The sequence below is a fragment of the Crocodylus siamensis genome, chromosome 4 (assembly GCF_052110815.1).
Source record: "Crocodylus siamensis isolate JL-2025a chromosome 4, ASM5211081v1, whole genome shotgun sequence".
Taxonomy (NCBI): Eukaryota; Metazoa; Chordata; order Crocodylia; family Crocodylidae; genus Crocodylus; species Crocodylus siamensis.
In genome coordinates this window covers 101,171,760-101,195,834 of record NC_143398.1, presented here as the reverse complement: position 1 = coordinate 101,195,834, position 24,075 = coordinate 101,171,760, and the positions used below count along the sequence as shown (strand labels likewise).

The 24,075-nt window shown below is 41.3% G+C and overlaps 1 protein-coding gene across 2 annotated transcripts in view; it reads left to right on the top strand.

Moving 5' to 3' along the window:
* POLR3B (RNA polymerase III subunit B) overlaps positions 1–24,075 on the top strand; it is a 125,863-nt gene that overhangs the window by 91,018 nt on the left and 10,770 nt on the right. For both annotated transcript variants that reach the window (XM_090043160.1, XM_090043161.1), the window contains 4 exons: positions 690–832; positions 12,131–12,234; positions 15,437–15,603; positions 17,728–17,841. In XM_090043160.1, coding sequence (XP_089899286.1) covers positions 690–832; positions 12,131–12,234; positions 15,437–15,603; positions 17,728–17,841 — 528 coding nt within the window. The remainder of the gene's footprint in view (positions 1–689; positions 833–12,130; positions 12,235–15,436; positions 15,604–17,727; positions 17,842–24,075) is intronic.

The window sequence follows — 24,075 nt, the reverse complement described above, 5'->3', positions numbered from 1 at the left end:
TCCATGTCTGAAGAAGTTTTCCAGTTAGTTTGTGTGAAGACCTCTCAATCACTTTTTCATAATCTTTTTTTTTTTTAATGCTAAATAACCGTTCTGTTTCTTGATTAATTTCTTTTATAATATCTTCCTTTTATCTCTTCAGTTGCACTTGTATACAGGTATCCAGAGGGATCAGTAGCTACTCATTTTTAATATTGGACATATTTTATGTAATGCTCTATATTTAATAGCCACAATATAAATTATTACTAGTTTGTTCAGGGATTTGATTGATGATTTGATTGTTTTCTTTGGTCTCCTATCTCCCCCTCTCGCCCCAAACTCCTTCTTGCAATTGATCCCCTGTGACTTTGTTTTTGCTAGTGGCATATTCTTTTGGTAGCACCAACCATTTACAACATATCATAAGTTTCTACCGTCAGGAAGAGACCATCATCCTGTCTTCCATTAACTAACTGAGCTCAGTACCCCTTGTGGCTTTTTGGTTGTGCTTTTCAAAAAAATCCTTTTTCTTTAGAAATTTTGAAGTATAATGCCTCATTATAGTACAAACTTCGGTATCCTTCCATGTATGTACCCTCCAGAAGATTTTCTGCTCGGAAACCTGCCAGTCCCAGATGCCTTCAAAACTTGCACTGAATTCTGTGTGTACGTGCATTTAAAAGATCTTTTTTTATCTCCTTCATTAGCTACAAGGGTGCAACTGATTCGTATATTGAAAAAGTAATGATCTCCTCCAACGCAGAGGATGCTTTTTTGATCAAAATGTTGTTAAGACAGACTAGACGTCCAGAAATTGGAGATAAATTTAGTAGTCGTCATGGACAAAAAGGTAAGCTACATATTTTATTAAAGGCCATTAATTAAACTAGGAAGGGAACCTTTCTGTATCTGTTCCTCATGTGATTAAAATAGATACAACAACAACAACAAAAACAGGTTTTTAATTGACTTGCAAGCAATTTACTATAAAATAAAAATACTTGCTTCTGCAGTGTTGTAGCTAATGGCACGTTCACAGTTTGTAATTTTTTATTAAGTCTGTTTTTCTTACACATACAGTATTAGGAAAACATTGCAAGGTAATATTTTAAATTTAGCTAATTTTACAAATGTCTATTAAATGAAAGTGGGGGAGGGATAAGTAAATGCACCATGGTTGCAAGGCAGAAAGGCAGTGGAATTGCCTGTGGACACCAAAAGGGGGAGTATAGGGACTCTTTAAAAAATAAGATTTAATTTGTCATATTTAGACACATTTAATACACTGGGGAGAGTATCAGAAGTTTGGTTTTGAATGGACAGGAAAGTCAGAAACTGAGAGGAATGTCTGAAAGTCACCTGCATGAGGTGGTAGTTAGAGGTGGGTAGCCAGATGACATGCCCAAGAGCAGCACACAGAAGAAAAGGCTCGAGGGAGCTCTGAGATACTCCAATGCAGACCAGAAAGAGGGAGAAGTTTCAGTAAAGGACATGCTTAAGACTCAATTCTTCTAGAGGTTGAGCACCCCTGGGTGTTCTTCTTACCCTAATCTCCAGCTGATTTCCAAAGGGATTCTGGACCTGCAAGGGAGTTACTTAGTCATTTGCAGGATTGGATATTGAAGGCGCTGTTAAGATGAGAATATGGTCAATGGACATGGGAACAGGGCACAATAGCAAACCTACTGTGCCCTGAATAGCATAGAATCATGATTGCAGACTCTGAAGCCCAAGGAGTGGAGAATTTCAAGGAGGAAATAATAGTGTGCATAGCTGTAAATTTAGCCTCTTAAAAAATCATCTTAACCCACTTGCCTCCACAATGAGACAAGGTGTACCTGGAATGAATCCATATCTGAATATTTTCTATTCCCCCTGAAAATCTAGAACTTTACTGATGGTGCAAGTAGTCCCTTTGTAGAGCTGTAGTACTGCAAGACTGTTTCAGGCTGGACATAGGGAAGAATTTCTTTACTCTCCGAGCCCCCAAGGTCTGGAACAGTCTGCCAGCGGAGGTGGTTCAAGCACCTACATTGAACACCTTCAAGAGTAAATTGGATGCTTATCTTGCTGGGATCCTATGACCCCAGCTGACTTCCTGCCCTTTGGGCAGGGGGTTGGGCTCGATGATCTTCTGAGGTCCCTTCCAGGCCTAATGTCTATGAAATCTATGAAACTACTATTGTAGTTAAAGTAGCAGCCATTACTTTGTATGCTGTACTACATAGTCATCTTCCCTGGTGCACTATGTCCTCGTTTCATCTGCTTAAAAAAAGAAAAATATTTTGGCTTGAGAACCGTGCATGAGGAGGAAGGTTCTGCCTGGTGGTGTTTGCTGTTGTTTAAATTTAGAACTTGTTAGCCATAGCAGCTTGCTTCATACTGTAAGGGTATTTCGGCATTAAAACAGGGGTGTCAGACATACAGGCTGTGGAACCAGTTAATCTCGCTGGCTGCTAGAAGTTGGGGGGCATTGCCTGCTGCAGAACTCAGGGTCCCTGGACCCTTATGAACATGGCTGTCAGTGGCAGCCCCCTGGATTCATGGACACTGCTCAAACTCAGCCATATGCCGCTGCATGCTGGTGGGCTTGCACTGCTACCTGGTCCCAGACTTGTGTTGCTTCCATGCTGCCACCTAAACGTGGGTCTGCACTGCCTCCCAATATAGATCCATCCTGCTATCTGGCCTGGGGTTTGCAGTGACTTTGACACCGTAGTATTAAAACAACATTCTGACTACTTTTCTACCACTTCTGTGTATGTGAAGTTTATACTATGTGAAGTTAGCTACTACTTTGAAAACGCTTAGAGCAGTGGTTCTTAAATGTTTTAGACTTTGAGGCATCCTTCTGTAATTTTTGTGAATTGAGAGGCACCCCATTTCAAAAACGGCACTTATCTCCTGAAGAGCATTGTATTTATCTCCTCTCTCCCTGCATCACCCTTCAGAGGCTATCATGGCACCCTGGTGCTGTGGGATCCTGGTTGAAAATCACTGTACTAGTTATTCATTACTCTGTGACATCTATCATTGATTACTGGTTCTCAGAAAGCATTAATCTGTTGGATCTAGAAGCGTGAGTGTCTGCACATCTATAGCAAGATGTTGAGAGGTAGGAATAAAGGATCATCAAAAGGTGAGTGTGTAGTGGAGAAATCTATTGACTCTGAAATATTCAAATGTAAAATTTTTGTCAAATGTTCCTTGGCCAACTCTAATTATAGTTTGACTTAAGGTTGTGAGATGCTGGTTTTAACAGACCTGTTTTTGCCAGTATCATGAACTGTTCTTTGTCAGGCTTCAGGCTAGGAAACAGTAAAGAGAGAGAGTATTATTCTGAGGGATGACTTCTGTATCATCATTTTCTTGACTGCCAAATTGTCCTGTGCTGCCTCTAGGAAGCTTCCTAGATAAACATGACTCCTAAGCAAAATTGCAGTCTTTTTCTCAGACTGAATCTTCAGAACTATGGGTACAAATGTTCATTTCTGTCTCTAGTGTACTTACCTGTAGAATCCTACAAGCATTTAACCTTTCATTTGTATTATTCAGTATCTGTATACAACTTGAGAGGGCTAATGAGATGATGTGTCTTCAAATGCCAAAGAACCTCTGGCAGCAAAACTTTGTACTTCTGTCTCTGACTGGTCACAAGACTGTAGTCCATCCTAGCAGATGCAATAGTCCACATGTGTGTGACCTCCAGTTTTAATTATTGGCATTCCCAATTTAGAAATAGTCACCAACCATGAGAGAGCTCTCACTGCCATAGCTTGTTTGATTAGCAGTGCAAGCTGCCATGATCATATCACCCTCACACCTTGTACTCTCTCCACATAGTGCCTGTTGAATTGAGTTCAGTGCAGGCCTTTTCACAACTTGGGACATTTTGTGGGATTACGTGTAGGTAACTGAGAAATCACCTCTGCCTCCATGACCGTGATCTCACTCGGATACAGTGCAGCACCATGAAGCAGAAGGTTGAAAATGGCTTATCCCTGGCCTAGTTTTTGATGACGACATATTATTTAGTGGCCTTAACAGAAACTAAGACGTTTTTGTATGCATTAGCATTTTGCAAAACATAGATGTTAAGATGGATGGAAAGGTAATTGGTCATGGACGTGCAGTAACCTCTTGAATCCTGATGAAATACCTTCTTTTTCTCTTAAGTTAAATGAAATAGGCTCTCAGTGAGTAGAAACCATCTGAATCTTCTCAATTCATTTGTTAGCCTTTTGTTAACAGCTCTGATAGTGCTATTAGGAAATGCCTGAATTCTTAGGACATCTCCATTTACTAGCACGTCTTGTAATTCATTGAACTTTTTTTACTTTCTCCTGTTCATTGGAAAGTGATTAGCAAGAAAAGAATTCTGAAGGATGGAGAACAGAGATATCAAAGATCATATGTAGGAGGCAAAATACACTTGTAGATGAAAAGCCAAAATAAAAGATTGAAGAGCATATAGGCAGAGCAAGCTAGTGCACTGAAGCAGGAAACATAGTAATTAATTGGATATCAGTATTAATGCTGACTCATAGTCAACGATGGAACAATAATTAGACAAAGGCATGCAGAAGAGCTGTTTTCCAAATGTGACTAGCATCATCATCCTCTGACACTTCAAAATTTTGGAAAGGGAAGTTGGAATCGCAGAAACCTATTACAGATGAAAGAGACAACCAGAAATTCAACAGGTTAACAGTAAAGTTTCTAGAATTTCTCAGTAGACATCTCTGAATTTCTGATGGAGTGAACTGCAGTTATTTAAAACTACTCTCAGTTAGCTGCCTGTCTCACAAGCTTATGTGACTTGACCACGCTGCAAGACAACAGTGGTGGCTTTGCCAGCATCTTCTAAAGAAGTGGTTCTTAACCTTTTCAGATTCAGGGCGTCCCTCCACTCTTTTAATGTGGTTCCACCCTTGGATGAGAACTACTGTTTGTGCTGCCTCAACTTACTTCGGTGGTTCTCAACTGGGTGTTGCTGCCTCCAAGTAAAACTGCTTGCTACACAGCCAGACTGGGATGGGCTCTGGCATATGAGCATGCTTGTCTTGCATTGTGGCACTCTGATAACCCTAAAATAGCCATGAATTCTGGTTTGGGCTGTTCAGTCTGCTTGCCCTTCTGCTCTTCTCAGAGAGGCATGGATGAAACTGTCCCAGGTACCTCTGGGAGTGGTGCAGGGAGGGCCAGACCAGGAAGGGCTATAGCCCAAGGCAGCTCTATTGGTTGCTTTAGGAGTATCAGAGCCCTAATGCAGCAAGAGCACATGTATGCCTCAATCCTGGACATAGGTGTTGCCACTGCTGTGGCAGCCAGAAACAATTGCCCTATGTCATGATACCCCTAAAGGGGTTCTGTGGCACCCTGATTGCAGACCACTGCTCTGAAGGCAGATGCTAAATTAGTAACTTTTTCTGGGCTTTACAATTAACCATTTCTTTTTCTCAGTTGAGAAGGGTAAAGCACGTTAAATCTCTTCTCTGATGTTTTCATATCTTTTTGGAAAGTGCACATGAAGATGAGATTAGACGTATGAATGATTATATACAAGTAGCTTTTAACGGGCTGAATGAGTTAAAGAAAAAGAGAGGGAGAGAGATTAGGAGAGCCACATTTTCAAGTGACTTATCAATTTTTTTTTCTCCTCTCTAAGAGATGTATAGATTTAAAATTCAAGAACACAAAGGGTAACAATTGAAGAACAGCTAAATCTCACACGTGCGAGTTCTGAAAGCTGCGGTCTCAGAAGAACATTCCCTTAAACTTTTGCTAGTAGAGTTTGTGGGCCTCTTTCATAATCTAATTTATGCTGTAAGGTTCATACTTGCTGCTTTCTTCACATCTGGCTCATACCCTCATCACAACTCACATCTTGGCTGGGGGCACTATTTTTGGCTCTCTTGCACCTTATTTTTTCCCTTCTTCAAAGTTTCCTTCAAACCCTCACTCCCTTCAAGATGTTTCTACAAAATGGGGAGAGCAAGAAAAGAGAAATAAAAGCAAAATGCAAAAGGAGCAGATAGCAATGTAACGCTCACTCAACAGTTCACTTATTTTACCCGCTTTCTATCATTTATCTAGCTGCATGTTGCAATAAGTTCTTTTGGACCTCCCCTTGCCAGTCTCTGAAGTACTTAGTAAGCTACTGGTGCTATGCAAACAAATATATACACATCCATTGTATAGACAACATCTGGTTTGACTGTATGGTTGTGTATTTCCAAGAAGGGTAAGGAAGCTTCTTCTGCTCTGGTTTTATCTTAAATTCTGCAAGTGAAATCATCTTTTCATTCAAAGAAGGGTATGTGAGAGCATTTGACTAAAGAAGCTTCATCTGAGTCCCATACAAACTAAATTATTATATTTCCAGATTTCCTCTTTCTTCTCTACAAGTCACAATGAGGAAAAAAGTTGGATTCCTTTGATGTGAAAAAGCAATATATCACTTCTCTGAAAGAACATTTCTCAGTCTCTCATGTGAAAAAGGATTAACACCTCCAACAAAGGTCCTGTAGATCACAGAACTAAGCAGCAATACTGAACAGTATTCCTGAGGAGTGGAAAAACTGTATTTAAGCAAGAGATTGTTTGAACTGGCAAACAGAGGCTTTTTAATAGCTGAAGATCTAAGATAAAGGATTAAACCGTTCTGAAGTATCTACACTTAAACAACTCTAAAGACGAGGAAGCAAGTTTAAATTCATGAAAGACTGTCTTTGTTTTCTTAAATGAACCATGTTCTTTAGTGTCAAAACAATCTATTTACTTCATTGTGAACTACATAAACTTTATTGCATTACCAAATATCTATTAAACAGTGGGCTTGCTTAATATTTTTTTTTTGATTAAAGCAGTTGCATAGTCCAAATAGCTGCAAAGTATGAATTTAGATGTACATAAGTATTGTGTCCAAAGATAAAACAAAGGAGCAGCATGCTTTGTCTCATTAAGTAATACTTGCACAGTAAGTATAACGAGAAGTACATTAAGATACTATATTTTTAAATGGCTCGCATCATGTTTTTTTCTTTGCGTGTAAACCTCACTTGATACCTCATAACATCAGGCATGATCTGTAAAGATATGTCAGAAGCTTCAGAAAAGTAGGAGAAGTACGTAGTATAGTAGATTTTTTGGAGTGGCATTAATCAGTTTTCTCTAGGAAGAGGCTTAATTTCTCCTGGTACATATTAGACAGCAACTCCAGGAATCTAAAATGGATAAAACTTGTTGGAGACTATTGGGGGGGGGGGGGTTGGTTTTCTTGTGGGGGGGGTTATTGTTTGCTATGTTACTTTAATCTTTAAATATGTAATGAAGAAAAAATCCCATAGCAATTCCATTACAGCTCTAGCTTGTCTTGTAACTAAACCATGTTTTATCTTTTCTATTTTAAGAATTAAATTACAACGTTTTTTAATCTCAAATAGCAAACAGGTAACCTTCTGACCTTTTCAGTAAATCCCCAACTGAACCTTTGAAATTAGGGTGATTTTAGCATTTTATGACACAGAATAAAAATCTCTAATTCTGTTTCCAAATAGTGTAACCTGAACACACATTTTATTAAGCTCTTGACTCATTCAGCCATGTGTATTTTGTAAAGTTCCTATGGTTATTGTTTTACAATAGCTGCTTCCAGAAGCATTGTAAGGGTTTCAATTAATCAGCTCTTTGTGTGCTTCAGACTATGCAAATTTATCACATCAGACCATTCAGCAGCTCCTGGGAAAGCAGTGTACAAACTGTATTGTCTTCTAGCGCCTCCTCTCATTTGGAGTGATGTTTTTAATAAGAAAGCTAATCAAGTTTACTTATGCATTATTTATCTGTTAATTTTAATTCTGTCCTTCTTTACATCTTATGTCAAATGGGATGTAGCTAGTGATATGATAGATCTATAAATGATTCGGCAGTTGAGCAAAGCCAGTATGATTTAGCACTCTTTCTCTGGAGTTGTACATAGTTGTTTAACAAACACAGTGGCTAATTAGAGGATTTTGAAGCGAATGTACCTTTTTGTGTTTCTCCTCATGATTTTACAGGCTTCTTGTCTCCCAAATGCCGTGCAGTTTTACAGTTGGAATTGTATTTGGAAATATTTTTTCTTGCTGGAGGGGCTTAGCTCTTACCCTTAAGCCCAGTGCCTGTTTTGTTACTAGGTGCATTTAGTAATGAAAAATCCAGAGTGTTATGTTGGTTTTGTAGCTGTAGAATGATGTAGGTGCAAAACAAATCCATCCAGTAGTGGGCTGGTTTTCATGTCTCCAGCAGAAATTAGTATTATTACTGCTGATACTTCTATTCACTCACTTAGTTCCCTTTGTTTTCTGATGTGCCTCCTACTGGTAATAATTAGTTTTGCATTTTTTGACTTATTTGATTCTTTTTTATCCTTTTCATTTTGTGTGTTTATGGAAGGAATCCATGTAGTATTGTGTGAGAACAACATTCTTCTGCTGTATATTTTTGTTTGTCAAACCATTTTATGAGAGTAGTAAATTTACGTTGCATAGCAAACAATGAAAGCAACATCTAGCAAAAGAAAATCTAGTATCTGAGTCTCTGCAAATATAAAAATAAAATCTCTGAAAGAATACCTTCATTCCTTTGAATTCCTAAGACTCTGATCCTGCAATGGGATCCACATGGTTAGGGCCTCCAAGTCCCACGGAAACTAATGGTACTCCATGAAGACTGGGATTTATGCCAACATGGGTCCTTTTAAAGGACAGAGGCCATGGTATTTAAAGTGAGGAAATTGCCACATATCTGAGCACTATATGGCAGCAGTAGCTGAAGAATGCAGCTCATGGTTATTGTTTAAAAGTTTCTTTAAATAATTTTTTTGTTACTTAGCTATTCCTTTTTCAACCAACTGGAGTACTCGTGCATAAATGTTGTCAGCCATAATCTTTAAAACAAACTAAACAAAAACAAATAAAAGAAACTTCTAAGGCATTAATTTTAATTTCACAGTGAGCCATCTCAAAAATAAATTCCTGTCAATAAGTTATACAATTAAAGAAAATCAAAATTATAATTGAGAAAAACAGAGATCTAGAAAACATCCAGCAGTTTGACTGCTTGCAAATATAAACTTCTTAGATGAACCAGTGCATTTTAAAAAAGTTCACTCTGCGAAAGAAATATTTGCAGGACTCTCTTTGACTCCTTTCTTTGTTTCCATTCTGTCTGCAGTATATGAATGGCATAGTGTACACATGATGGCAAAATTTTGACCAGTAATAGTAGAGTGTTTTATAGCAAAACAATTTCAGACTGTATTATTCACAAGCGAATGGGGCATTTAAAAAAAGGGGAAAGTGACTGACGCGCGTGCACGCACGCATGCACACGCGTACGCATACACTTACTTTAATTCATACTTCAGATTTGTCTATATGTGATAAATAGTTTTTTCTCATAATCTGAAAACTATTATGTCTGTAGTAAAATTGACACAAATATTTACGTTAATCCTACAGGGTGGATTATTACAATAGAAATATGATACTCCCAAACTGGCAGATGAGTTATGGGTGGTTAAGGTGGTGAATTTCAGTTTGGCTGTGTACAGGGCAAGCCCTTCAGACCAGCAGCTTTCTTATGACCTGCATCTATATTTATTTCTGCAGTGCTTAATCATCCAATCCCAATTGCTGTTCCATTGTAATGAGTGAATTCATTTGATCATTTTTTCATACTCTGCTTTTATTGTCAAATGGGTGCAGTTGAGTAGAGTTAACTTTTTTCCCTTCCCCCTTGGGTATTTTGACCTTGCAGTGGTGTTTCCCATTTACCACTGGAAGGTTGCACTGTAAACAATGGGTCAAGAACTCTGAATGAGCTGGGGCATGGAATCTGTATCTTAAACTATGAACCTGTAAGCAGCGTTTTATATGGCAAAATATTCTCCAGGTGACTAATTGTATTTGTTATACTCTTTCAAGGACAAAGTGGCTTCTAAATGCAATATGCTATATACAATTACTATTATTCGTGCTATACACAGACCATAGAGAAGTTTATAAATAGGGGTATTTCCCAGAGAAGGAATGACCTGCAGTGAGAGAATTTAGTTTTACCCTAAAAAAAAATAAGAAAGAAAGGAAAGGGAGGAAAACCCTTTGTCACATTCTCCAGATATAGCTGTTTGACATAGATATAGAGGAATAGATATTCTCTGACTTTTTAAAAAAAAATTGTTTTTTGCATCTTGGTGTAGGATTAAGATTTATGACTTCTTGCAGAAATAGGACTTTAAAAATGGCCTACTGGGTTTCAGATCATCAGATTCTGTCTAAATATTTTGTTTTAACTTCTAAGCTCATTATGCTGTCTTTGTGTTAACTTGTATTAAAATCTGTCAGCTATGACTGGTCTCATAACCACAGTCAGCGGACCAGAATAAGTTAATTATTTACTTGTGTCACTAGTGCTCTTCATCTAATGAAATGCACAGCTGTGTTAGATCTGCAGTTGGATGTGTAGATTCCATTGTTATACAAGTCAGCAGAGGGTAGAAGCCGCTATGATGGAGAGCCCTCAGTTCTTTCTGCTGTTCTGCCTTTCTGTGTCGATTTCATGGATCTTTTATCATTCACTTTCACACAAAACAAACAACACAGTGGCTGTCTGCTATGGGAACCGTCTTGGCATATAAAAGGGTTTTCAGATCCTAAAGTAATTTTAAGTTAGCTAAGATTTAATTTTTGGCTTACAGGTGCCCTTATTTCAGATGCAACCTCAAGTTTTTTAAAAAGAGAATGCGAATGTGGGGTAAACCTGTATACTATATATACATATGTATGTTTAGGATGGGGAAATTAAAATCATCCTGCAAGCAAGAAACCTGGTTTTTTGGTTTTTTTGGTTTTTTTTAATTATCTTTATTATTATTTAATCTGCTTTCACCAATGATTCTCTCTGGAGAACAGCCAGTTAATGATTTGTCATAACAAAACAGTGGAGATTTTAAGTTTGTATGAGGTCAGAAACTAAACGTAAGACTGCAGGCACTCATCCTCCTCTCCCCTCCCCCGTTCTTGCCATTCTCATTCTGTTGGCTACTGTCCCCTGCACCTATCCCTGTCTTGTTAGGACTGTGGATGAGGAGCTCCCTCCTGAGCCGACGCCAATATCCCCCTGTGAACTGGCTGGTTGGGGGATGCCTTTTTAGGGATGTAACCAGCACCCTCAGCCCCCTCCACTCGAGGACTGTTCTCAGAGTGCGCTCTGGCAGTGGCACTGGGCTGATCTCACCGAGCCTGCAGTCTCTTTTTTTTCAGCCCTGAGAGCTTCTGGAAAAGATTGTCTGACTAAAACAGTTGTCTTGATTCAAACACCTGAATTTAAAATGCTGCTACCCTTCAGGGCAAGCTGCTAGATCTTACATTTCAATCTATAAAACTCACTGTGGAAACCATTATGAAGGCTGGGAAGGAATGATTTGTGGAGAACTTAAAGCAATTTGAATGGATTTCACACATTTAAGTTTCTTGGGCTTTTCAACTCTATTTATCTCCACCCCCCCTGGCTCTCCCAACACCCTATTGGCTTCAAATTATTGGGACTAAAAAGAGCTTCCAACATTTTTCCGAGTTGGAGGGCGTTATCTCTGGTGTAACCTATAATTTCATCAGGCAACAGATCATATTTCCCCAGCTCTCCTAATAGAAAACCTCTTTGGAGATCATTGTTCTCAAAGACCGGACTATGCATGCATCTTTGGGCCAAGTTTTCAAAAATAATCAGTGTTTTTAAGTACCCAGAGAGATGCATTAAAGACTTCAAATTTTCAGGAAGTACAGCACATGCTCTGATGATTAACTCTTTGATTTAAGTGGCTTGAGTTGAGTACACAAAATCTCTTGTCACTTTTGGAAAACGTATGTTTTCTTCTTGATGGCTCTTTGGGAATGAGGCGAGCAAATTTGCACCCCTGAAGTTATCATGTAGCAATTTATTAACTGTAGTTTGTCAGCACTAAGAGGGAAATTTAATCTTGCTAAGTAGTGATCCATGAGCAAGAGAAAGGAGTGTCAGAACATTGACGAAAATGTGGTAGTAAGTCACTGCCCTATGGTGCTTTGTTTTTGTGAGTTGACATTTTTTTTAACTCTCCTTTTAGGGGTGTGTGGGCTGATTGTTCCTCAGGAAGACATGCCATTTTGTGATACAGGAATTTGTCCAGATATCATAATGAATCCTCATGGCTTCCCATCACGTATGACGGTCAGTTGTATTACATTACATACATATTACATTGTGTTGTGGGGCAGGGGGGAGGTAGGGAAAAAACCCTCTTCTCTCTACCTGTCACCATAAAAATAGAAAATTAAGTGAAATAAATGAAGTAAACAAGGTCTTTAGCTGACAGAAAAGTATGGAATGACATGCAATGTGTGTGGTTGGTTTTTTTTGTTTGTTTGTTTGTTTGTTTGTTTGTTTTTCCACCTTCATTTCATGTATTTGCTCTCCTGAGATGATTTTTTTTAGTGCTCAGTTTTGAATATATCGAAGTACCTAATGTAAATAGGACACAATTTTTGCATATGGCATTATGAGATGATGCATCCTAGGCAGGTGGGAAAGCAGAACAAAGTGTTGCGGTCAGATGTGAGAGAAACCATCATCTCCTTCACATTGTTTTAATACAGTATCCATCCCCACCCTCAGCTTTTTTCAGTCCAGGTGAAGAAACGGGTTCTCTTTTGTGGCCAATAATCAAGATGTTTCAGAAGAGATCAGGGCACAATTAAATTGTGTATAAAGATGATAAAAATTGCCGTCAGGTTTTTTCGTATGAAATTTTGAGTACTTTTTTAACTAATTTGTCAGAACTTTTGCTGCTGTTATATTTCCAGAATTGCATTCATGAATTCTTTTAAATCTCTTCTTGATAGGTGAGTAACTGAGAGTCAAGTGAAATAACTTTAATCAAACCTAAGTGCTTCTGTACTGGACCTGTTGGCACAAGTAAAGTTAAAAGGGTGGGAAAAAAGTTGAATAATTGAAGTCTAGTGCTGTATTGGACTAACTCTACAAAATGAATGGTTTTCACTGAATAGCTTCACAAAAAATGAAAACAGACTATTTCTTTAAGATTCAGATTTAATGTATTACAGCATGAGAAGAAAAAAATGTGCATGCTTGTGAATTTGGGGAGAAAATCTTAGGGAAAATGTCAGATGCGTTGTTTTTTTCATTGGCAAGAAGTACTTGAACCAACATGAAACAATATTTCTTGCCTGACCAAGTTGATTTCCTTTTACAATAGGTTGACAGGCTATGTGGATGGGAGAGAACAGTGGATGCAATTGGTCCTTGGTTTTTAGCAAGACTGTTGACACTATCTCCCATAACATTCCCGTTAATAAGCTAAGGGAATAGAGACGTAATGAAAATATTATAATTTAGATACGTAATTGGTTGGATCATTATGCTCAATGAGAAGTCACAGTGGCTCAATGTCCAGTTGGGAGGAGGTACTAAGTGGGCATACCCCAGAGGCCTGCCCTAGTTTCAGCACTGTTTTAACATTTTCATTTATGCTTTGGAGGGTGTAACTGAAGGGACACTTAGCAAATTTGTGGATGATGACCAATTGGGTGGAGTTGCAGATGCTCTTGAGGGAAGGGCTAGGATCCAGAGTGGCCTGGAAAACTGGAGAAATGGTCTGAAACCAGTAAGATTAAATTCAGCAAGGACGAGTGCAGTATTCTGCACTTGGGACAGAATAATTGCATGCACAGATACAGACTGGGGAATGATTAGGTGAGCTACATTACTGCAGAGAAGGACCCTGGAGGTTGCATTAGATCATAAATTGAATATGAGCCAAAAGAGCGTTCTTGTTGCCAAAAAAGCTAACAGCATACTAGGTTGTATTAGCAGGAGTATCTCTCGCAAATCAAGGGAAGTAATCTGTCTGACTATTAGGCATCGGTGAGGCCTCGCCTGGAGCACTATGTGTTCAGTTTTGAGGAACACTTCAAGAAAGTTTTGACCAGATTGGAAATAGCCCAGCAGAGAGTGACAAAAATGATTAGGAGCCTGGGAAACCTGAGAAAAGGCTGAAAGGATTATTTAGTCTGGAGATGAGAAGACTGAGGGGGGGATTTGATTAGTCTTCAAATACTGGAAGGGTGATTATAGAGGATGGAGATGGACTTTTCTCTGTGGGCGTAGAAGGCAGAGCTACAAGCCATAACCTTCGTACTACAGGAAAGGAAATTTGGGTTGGAGATTAGGAAGAACATTCTGACCACATGGGTGGGCAAGCATTGGAACAGGCTGCCTCAAAGTTAGGGTCTCTCCATCCCTAGGCATCTTCAGGAGCAGGTTAGACAGACCAGGATGGCTACTTAAGGGCTGATCTTGCCTTGAGCAGGGGGCTGACTAGATCCTTTTCAGCCCTACTTTTGCATGGTCCTGATTTTAGAAAGTAAGCTTCCTGTAATAGACAATCTTACTGTTGTCTCCCATTTTGTTTTTCCCCACTTCTTACTTAATTTACATCATGACATTGGAGGGAGAGGATTTTTGCCAAGGCATAGCTTTTCCACTCCAGTATTTTTCAGACTTTTAATCCATTTTCAGTTGGGTTTTTTTGTTGGTTTGTGTTTTGGTTTGGTTTGGTTTCCATGGAAACCCAAGTCTTGCACTATGGCAGCGTAGCTGCAGCTGGAGTCTCCATGGAGACCAGCCCCAGCCATGCTGGCAGGGGCTGCTGGGAAATCGAGTCTGGCTGCTGGTCTGATCTGCTGTTTTGCCCACCCCTGGACTAGATTGTGAGATTAAACCTTGGCCAGCATAAGGTGCAGCCCAGGGAGACAGACTTCGAAGTGGTAATTTCTCTCCCTGTCTCTCTGTTGCTTCAAGGAACAACTAAACCATGCCTATAACAATCAGCCAGGATAGCCATGTCACTGAGCATAGTGAGGACAGAGCCAAGCCTCTATCTACCTACGTAGGGTATTGGGGATATATTCTACGCAGAGCCTGTTCCTTTTCATGATGTAGGTTGGTGGTGTAGGGATATAAGGGAATAGATTGCACTCCATAAGTGCACTGCTGCCATACCAACCAGGCTATGATTTTGTGCTTTATTTGGGCCTTTTCCCTTTTGCTTGTTTTCCTCTCCCATTTTTCCCCATTAGCTTGCTTCCTTCTGCTCCCAGTCCTCATGCCGAGCACTCCAACCTCAGTTGTCTAGGAGTGAGGCTAGATTGTGGGTCATGCTCATCTTACTAAATATGAGTAATAAAACTTTCAGATAGCAAATAACAGCAATATAGCAAGTGTTCCTCACCACATGACAGTGAGCTGGCAGTTTTGTATTAAGACGATGACGCTTAAAATATAATGAAGGGGTTGATGGGTGAGACGTGCATCAAGAAGGTACTCTTGCTAATTCTTGCTTTCCATTGCGTAGGTGGGAAAATTAATTGAACTGTTGGCTGGGAAGGCTGGCGTCCTAGATGGCAGATTTCACTATGGAACAGCTTTTGGAGGCAGTAAAGTTAAGGATGTATGTGAAGATCTTATTCGCCATGGTTATAACTACCTAGGGAAGGACTATGTAACGTCTGGTATCACTGGGTAAGAATCTGCTTCAAAGATATTACTTTTTCCAAGAGTTCTGAATATCTTTGCCTGTAGACCAATGTGGCTAAAAGCGGTATCCCTACATAGGTGTAGGCATTTCAAAGGAGTGGGGAAAGAACATACTGTAGGGGCACAACTGAAATATTTTCTTATACCTCTGTTAAGAACAAGTATATCTCTGACATGAAGTGAAGTACATGAATAATGGAATTTTTTTTCCCATTGTTCTTACATTTTACCTTTTAAACATCAAATACTTCAGATTTTCATTGTACCAGTGCATCCATGACTTTAGCATGAATGTCTGTTGACACACAAGACAAAGCAGTTAAACTTCAGATCTGCAAGAAATGAATGCAAAACCAAGATTTCCTTGCACGGGGTTCTAAGTAACTCTCTAAGTTGTTGTTGTTGTTGTTTTTTGTTTTCTTGGCAGCCGTTGTTATGTTTTTGTTGAACAAGATTTGCGTTATCACATTAACTACAATAATACTGTAAAATACAGAATTGGAGGCAGGTGTCTGTTTCTTGGCAGTAGTTTTTGCCTGCTTGTTTAGCTGGTTATACAGTGATTCAGTCTGGCATAATAGCCTAATCTGTTAAGTTCCTGCTGTGTTGATCAGACTGTCTTTGGAGATCTGAAGTTCAAAGAACATGAGATACTTCAGAAACAGGAAAAGGCCATATGGTCCCACATGCCTGCCCTTCTAAAATGTATCTTAATCCCACCTTCCTGACTTTTTTCATTTATTCCTTCCAATCCCCCTTCCTCCTCCAAAGACAGACTTAGGTGATTCTTGAATACATCCATGCTCTACTTCTAGTTGCCTTGCTCTCTAACTGATTCCATATGTTGATTACATTTTTTGATTAAATAAATATGATTTAAATTCCCTCTTTTACTCCTTATTCCCTGAGTTCTATATGATCTTTCCTAAATATTGAAATTTTTACTAGCATGTAAACACCTTTTGTTAATAGCTTCTATAGTTTTGAGAACAGTGCCTTGATGACTAATAATTATTTTCTAGGGAGAATAAGCCAACTTTTGCTTTAATATTCCCTCTTAACTTGGATTTGGAGTACTCTGTTTAGTTAAGAGCCGGCAATATTTTGTATAAGTGGGATGTGCTGCTAGAGCAGAAAAATATGATAGAAATAAAATTTCAAGGACTGACCTGTTTGGGGTAGCAAATGTCATAATACAGATTTACATAAGCACCAACCTGAGAGCTTTTCATCTCCCTGCAGCTTGGAGCTGGTCTGGGGAAGGGGCAAGGCTGAGGTGATCCCAGCCTGGCTCGAGCTGTGGGGGGGGGCAGGCGAGAAGCTCCTGGGTTGGGGCTTCTCCTCCCCTCTCCCCAACCTGACCCCAGCTGGTGGAGTGAGTTCCAGGTGGGAGTGGGAAGGGATACGTTCCCATCCTCCAGAAGGTGGAGGCTGGAGAGAGGGTGGGGCTGAGCCAAACTTTGCCTGGTTTGCTGGGCTGCAAGAGTGGGAACAAAAAGCCCCCACCACAGGGCCCTTTCCTCCCCCTGTTCTATTGCCTGGGACTAAGGAGGCCTGGGCATCCATTCCCTTGCCCCCTGTCCCACTGGACTGACAGGTCCACACAGGAAGCAGGCTAGGGAGCTGAGTGCTTCAGCTCTGTGACTGCTGGGGGTGGGGCCAGCATTCTTGTGTTGGAGCAGACAGCACAGCCCAGGGCTGCAAAGCATCCTGGGATGCTGAGAAACTGTTAACTTGAATCGGGAAGGGATTTGGGACAGAAGTTCCATAAATGTGTTTAACCTAAGTCTGTTAAGTCTGATACTACATGTTTATCTTAAACCATTTTCAGCCATATTGAAAGTGGTTTATGTGCACTGAACTTCAGTTCTGAGATGAGTTTAAACCAGTTTCCAATCACTTAAACCAGTTTGTGTAACTTCTCTCCCTAGCCTTGGAGTTTGTTCATGCCTCTATTACTGAAATAAGCCTGAAAGTCCAAATGCTTTTTTTGTGGCTTATGATGCCTGGATTGTTCCAGATTGCCTTGCTAATGTTCCTGTTTAGTAGATTGTGTCTAGGGGTAAAAATGAGTAACCAAGATTTGTGATTTATTTTCTATTCCTTTAGAGAACCATTGGAAGCCTATATCTATTTTGGTCCTGTATATTATCAGAAACTAAAGCACATGGTGTTGGATAAGATGCATGCCAGAGCTCGAGGACCCAGAGCTGTCCTTACCAGGTAGAGTTAAGTGTGCATGGTGCTTGCTGTGCAGTCGGAAAAATGCTTAATTGCCTATTTAACAACGTGGAAGATAAATTCTGCTTCACAGGATGTAACTTTTAAAGTTTTTAGCATTTTGCTAAGCAGCAAAAAAAACCTGTGGCATCTTATGATAGGAGGAAGTTACTTTGACCATTCAGTGAGTACCTTGTACAACTAAGAGGTGAGGTTCTTCTGCCGCTAACCCATTTCTTTTGCATTTGAGAAATGAATCTTGTGAATCAACAGTTCATATGTGTGGCGTACTAAAATATGCTGTAGTATCTAGACCTCTAAGGTTATTCACTATCCTTGGCATATTAAGAATTTTTCTTACTTAGTAGTAGTTTTACAAAACCAGAGAGCGGGAGGAGGAGAAAACTTCCAGCAGTTAACACGAATCCTCCCATGGAAATTGTGGTAGATCAGAGGGAGCAGAATATGAGCAGGCTTAGCTCCCTACCTGCTGCTACTCAGTTACTATAAAGAAGGACCTTTTTTTCTTCTTTTTGCCTTTCAAAACCAAGGTGTGTAGTACATTCCAAAGTGCGTTGCATGCAAAACAACAACAAAACCAAAAAACCCAGTAATCCCTCCGCCAGCCGACTTGAACAGTCAGCTGTGTTCTCAACTAATGATCTAACTGCTCGTTTTTTGTTGTTGTTGGTTTTCTGGTTTTGTTTTGGGGGTTTTTTTTGGGGGGGGGGGAGGGAGGGCGGGTTGTTTTGCATGGTGCTGGACGCAGCTCTTTATATCCACACACTAGCTATGAAAATAGTATTACTGAAATTTTTACATGCCAGTATTGATATAGGTAAGGTGGGAAGTGTGTAACCTGGGGAAAATAATAACCCCAAATATATATATGTTTGAGTCATTGTGGACAGCTTGCTAGAAACTTCAGCTCGGTGTTCAGCAGCAATCAAAAGGGCATAGAAAATGTTAGGACTTAAAAAGAAGTGAATTATAAGCAATGCAGAAAATATCGTTGTACCCCTTTATAAATCTGTGGTGTTCCCACATCTTGAATACTGCATGCAGTTTTGCCCCCCCCCCACACACACACCCCTTAAGACACACCCCCCTTAAGAAGGATATAGGAGAACTAAAAAGTTACAGAGAAGGGCAACATGGTTGATAAGGGGCATGGACAGGCTTTTCTGTGAGGAGAGACTAAATGGGCTAGGACTTGTCAACTTAGGAAAGAGGCATGATAAAGGTTTGCAAAATAATAAATAATGTACAGGAAGTAGATGGGTATGATCTCATAATACTAGAACTAGGAGACATGCAACAACATTTTTAGGTAGCAGGTTTAAAACGAATGGTATATAATTAAATTGCGAAACTCATTTCCACTTAGTTTTGTGGAGGGTAGTAGTTTAACCTAGTTCAAGAGGGTACTAGACAAATTCATAGAGGAAATTCCCATCAGTAGGTATTATGTGGCAGACATGGATGCAGCTCTCCTATGCCCAGTCTTAAAGACTCCCTTCTGCACCTCCAGTTCAGCTTCTGTCATTACCATCATCTCTGCTAAATGAGCAAGTTCTGCAGGCTTCCATGTTCCATTCTTCCATTTGCTAACTTCATGATGAGAATAGACTTAAACTTTACTCTGAAAAATAGGCCTGCAATAACAACATTCCTTTGGAGGATTTACTGGTTATTGTCAATGGTCCCAATTCACATTTTCCCATCTCAAATGTTATGTATGTCATTTACAAAAAGAAATAGTCTTTCTCACTGCTGGATGCTTCACCTGGAATCAGAATCAAGCTGGGTTTCCTTCTCCTCTAACATCCTTATAACAGGTTGGTCTGGCCCTTCAAGAGGGGACAGTCAAGCCTGTTGAGGAAGCCCAGCTGGGGGGCTTTAGGATAATGAAGTGTCCCACTGAGAGCTTAAAACACCAAGGGAAAGAGCAGCAAAGGAGCAAACTGAGGGAACAGGTTGTAAGCTGGATACAAGCTGTGAACAGGACAGGCTTGTTCCAGGGAGGGGCCAGGCTGTTGTGCAAGGGCCAAAGCCAAAGGGCTCCTCCTTTCCTAGTACCCAGAATAGGGCAGAAGGGTTTGGTAGTTGTTCATTTGGCCTCTGGTTAAAGACTACTTTACTTGGAAGGATTAGCTGAGGAACTCCTCGGGGAGCAAAGCCCACCTGTAGAAACCAGCAGGCTAGACAACCTACTTATAAACACATGTCATAAAGGTTCCCCAGGTTAAACAATGGGGTTTTATAGGCATCCCACACAGCCCCATGATCTTCAGTATTAGTTGTGAATTTCTTATCTTTGTTACACTCTGAGGAATCACGCAATTATGTGCCTGCACAATTTTGTGCATAAAAGTATGACCCAGCATAATTGCATAATTTTGCATAATTTAATCTGGGCAGGCTCTGTGCCTCCACTTCCATGGGGCTCTCAGCACTCCAGCTGGAAGCTCCATGTGGAAGCACTGAGCCCGGTGGCGTGTAATTGGACAGCTGGTGAGGTGGGGAGGGGAGCTCCTGCCTGCAGGAGGGATGGGTAGGTGTGATTGGTTGTGGGTGAGTGTGGGCCCCCGCCACACATCCACATCTTCCCCACCTCCCATATTGCACAGCCCAGGCTGGTGGCAGCAGAAGGAGGCAAGCCCTTGGGACAGGATGTACACAGCAGCACAGAGCCTGCCTGGCCCAGCCTGTTGGTGCATGCCTTCAAACAAAACCAGGTTGGCTCTGTGCCAGCACATGAGGCTTGCAGCACTGCAGGTGGGAGTAGTGTACCATTGCGCTGGGCTAGGCCAGATCTGACCCTCCATGTGGGGCTTGCTGATGGAGTGCTGGAAACCCCATGTAGAGACACAGAGCCCACCCAGACCAGTGGCACATGGGTACTGCCTCCGATGCGGTGAGCCTCGTGCTGGTACAAAGCCAGCCTGGTGTGGCCTGAAGGCACATGCCAGCAGGCCAGCCCAGGCCAACTCTGTGCCGCCATGTGCAGCCCCCAGGAGCAGCGTGCCACCAGGGGGCTCTGCCTGCTGCAGCCATGAGCACCACGAGGGCCTGTTGCCTGCTGTTGCCGCCAGCAGTGGGGGCTATGCACCATGGGGGAGGACAGACAAGTGGCGGGGGGGCCTACAGCCACTCACAAAACCCACATCCACCTAGGTGGGGTTTTCAGCACAGATATTAAGAATGTAAGATGAAATGTAAAAAAAAAAAAAAAAATTTAAAGTAATTTTGCATAATTTTGAATTGCTCTGCTCATAATTCCCTGGGGTGCATATTGTGCATTACAGAGATGTATTCATTCACTTGTCCGTGGTACCCAGACTTATTCCCTCCTTCCTGTTTCCCTTCCTCCCTCCCCCAAGTTACTTAACTTAAAATCTGTGTCTATGTTTGTATGTATGTATATACACACACACTCTCACTCAGATTAGAGTCTAATATTTTTCTTCCTTTGCTTCTGCCTCTGAACTTCATCAACAATTCTGTTCTGCATAGTTTCTTATATCACCTTCTCCAATGTAATACGTGAGTCTTCTAACATGCTTTAAGTATATGACCAACATCATGCATGGTTTTTATCTTCCTCCAAGGGAGAAGTGCATCCATTAAAATATTTTTGTTTTGATTCTTTTGTAATTTAGAAAGAAATACAGCAAAAAAAGCTGGAAAAGGTGTCTTGCACTTAAAGTGGGAATTGGCAAGGTTTATATAGGCCCTTGGTTCATATGGGAAATCATTCCACCATCCTGGCCCAGCCCTTGAGAAAACAGGTTGCAGTAAAGATGATCTTTATAAATACTTTCACTGTATCAGAAAAGTAGAATCATTGGCTCCAAATATGGCCCTTTCTCTTCAGTTGGATTATATTTTTCAGTTTCAGAGGGCCCGTCTGTAGTGCCGTTTTAAAGCACTTTTGCCATTTTTAGGGCGCATTAAAAATAGTGACTTTAAGCTAATTGCTTTATGCAGTATCAAATTTAGGCATGAATAGTTAAGGCATCTTAAGAGACATGTAGATGCCTTAAGGCGCCCTAACGTTATGTAGGTTGACTGAACGGGCTGGAGCCGAAACCGCAGGGCCTTGCGTTGCTGCTGCCAGCTACCAAGACGAGAAGCAGTGGGCGGTGTTCTCCAAGGCGCAGATGCTGGAACTGTAGTGGCAGTTCTGGCAGCAGCAGTACCTGTTGATGTGCTGACCGCTGAATGTACATGGGGGCACAAAAAAAACAAAACAACCCAAGTCCTGGCACGTGTGAGCAGGCCAGAGAGGAGCAACAGCTTCACATGCTCCCTGTGTTGTTGCGAAGAACTGTACCATGCAGAGGCAGGCATTGTGCCCTCATGTGTAGTCATCAGTTGGCACACCTAGAGGTACCACCACTGCCAGAACTGCCACTCCTGCTCCAGCATCTGCGCCTTGGAGAACAGCACCCACTGCTGCTTGTTCCTGGCAGTGCCCAGCAGCAATGTGGGGCCCCGCAGGCTGGCTCTGGTTGGCTCTCAACTGATGCTGGGGAGGGGGCTGAGCCAGTCATGTCCAGGGGGACTGGAGGATCTTACCCCCTCTTCCAGCACTGGGTTGCACTGCCCAGCTATGATGCAGCAGGCTGCAGGGGGCTGTCCAGGGTGCTGCCCAGGGCAGGCTGCAGGGGGTTGTCCAGGGTGCTGCCTGGGGCAGGCTGCAAACGCATTTGCCTGGCAAGCCACATTAGAGCTCCTTAAGGAGTGCACGTGTAGACATGCACCTAAACTTGGACTAAGGGGCATTAAGTTTAGGCACATGTAAATGTACGTGTAGACACACCCAGAAAGCATTGTCTTGGGGAACAGAATGTCTGTGCAGAATGACAGAATAAACCGGCCTCGCCTGCAGCTGGTGCATGAATGCAGTCTTTTTAGAAGTGCAGGCAGTGCACCTCATGTTAGTCATTTTCTCTCAGGCAAAATCTATGCGTGTTTGTTGGTCTCTGCTTGCATCACCCAAACGGGTAATGAAGGCTCCAAATAAACTTCAGAACCAGCACTGAAGAAGGGGAAATAGAATGATGTTGCCAAGACCTTTGACTCTGTTAGGGCAGTATTTTGGGTAAACTGTTTCCTCTTTCTTGAAGTCATTACAATATTGGCCCCTCTGCTGTATATGTTTTTCTCTGTACAAAATGGCTGCTCTATCATTGTTGTATTTTGGATTAATCAAGTCATGTCAGTTTCATAGTGCATTGTAAGGAAATAGATTAGTAATACTGGTCAGACCCTGGAGCATCAGGAGTTTTCTCTCTCTCCTTTTTCCGTCTGAGAGACTGAAGGTTTCTTGGATGATATCCTGTGGCATAGGCTAAGTACAGACATTCAAAAAGTCGGAGGAGGAATTGATCTAAGTTACATAGTTTAGATCAGTAGCAAGTAGAACACCCATTTGCCCCGTGGTGGGGGGCAGGAAATCTTGGACCAGTTTCTGCCATTTTTAAACCAGTCTATGTATGCCAAACTTCTGTTTTGTTACAAGTATTTGATCACTTGTTTTTTTGATCACTCGTATCAGTAAAAATTAGGGACCAAATACATGATTTTATGGAAGTTGTGTAATTGGCAGTCTTCCATGAAATAGCTGGTTCCACATGAAAAAGTGTGGGAAATCAGCCATGTTCAAGAAGTCAGCAAAGAGCTGGCAAAAAGCTGTCTACTAGAAGGGCAAGGGGAGGGGGAAGGGAGCAAAGAGGAAGAAAGGGCAGACTGCCCATCTTCTGAAGCCTGCCAAAAGTCCCTGTCTCCTGAAGTGGGACAGGGGAGGAGAGATGACAGCCGGAGCAGAGCAAATCAGAGACTGAGTCCCTGATGTCAGCTCAGTCCAGGAGCTGGTCACCTGCCTGCCTCTTGGTTTACTCCTCAGCCCGCAAACTGGGGCCAACAGCATGTGGCAGGGAGTGTGCATTGGCAGGTGGCCCCTCAGCCCATCAGAGGTGTGGGGGACTCGCTTCACTCCACCTTCAGAATGGCAACCCCAGCCATGACACGGCTGTGAGATCGGGGGCCGTGGCCATGTTACAGCTGTGTAATTGGCCGCCAGAGCTCATAAATTTGGTGGGTCTCTAGTAAAAATGTAATGTCTGTACCTGACCTTAAAGCTCAGTGTTTTGGTCAGAGACTTTTGGGAGCTGCTCAGTGCTTTTTCCAAATGGGCATAAGTAATAACAGTAATAGTTAAACAATGCTGAG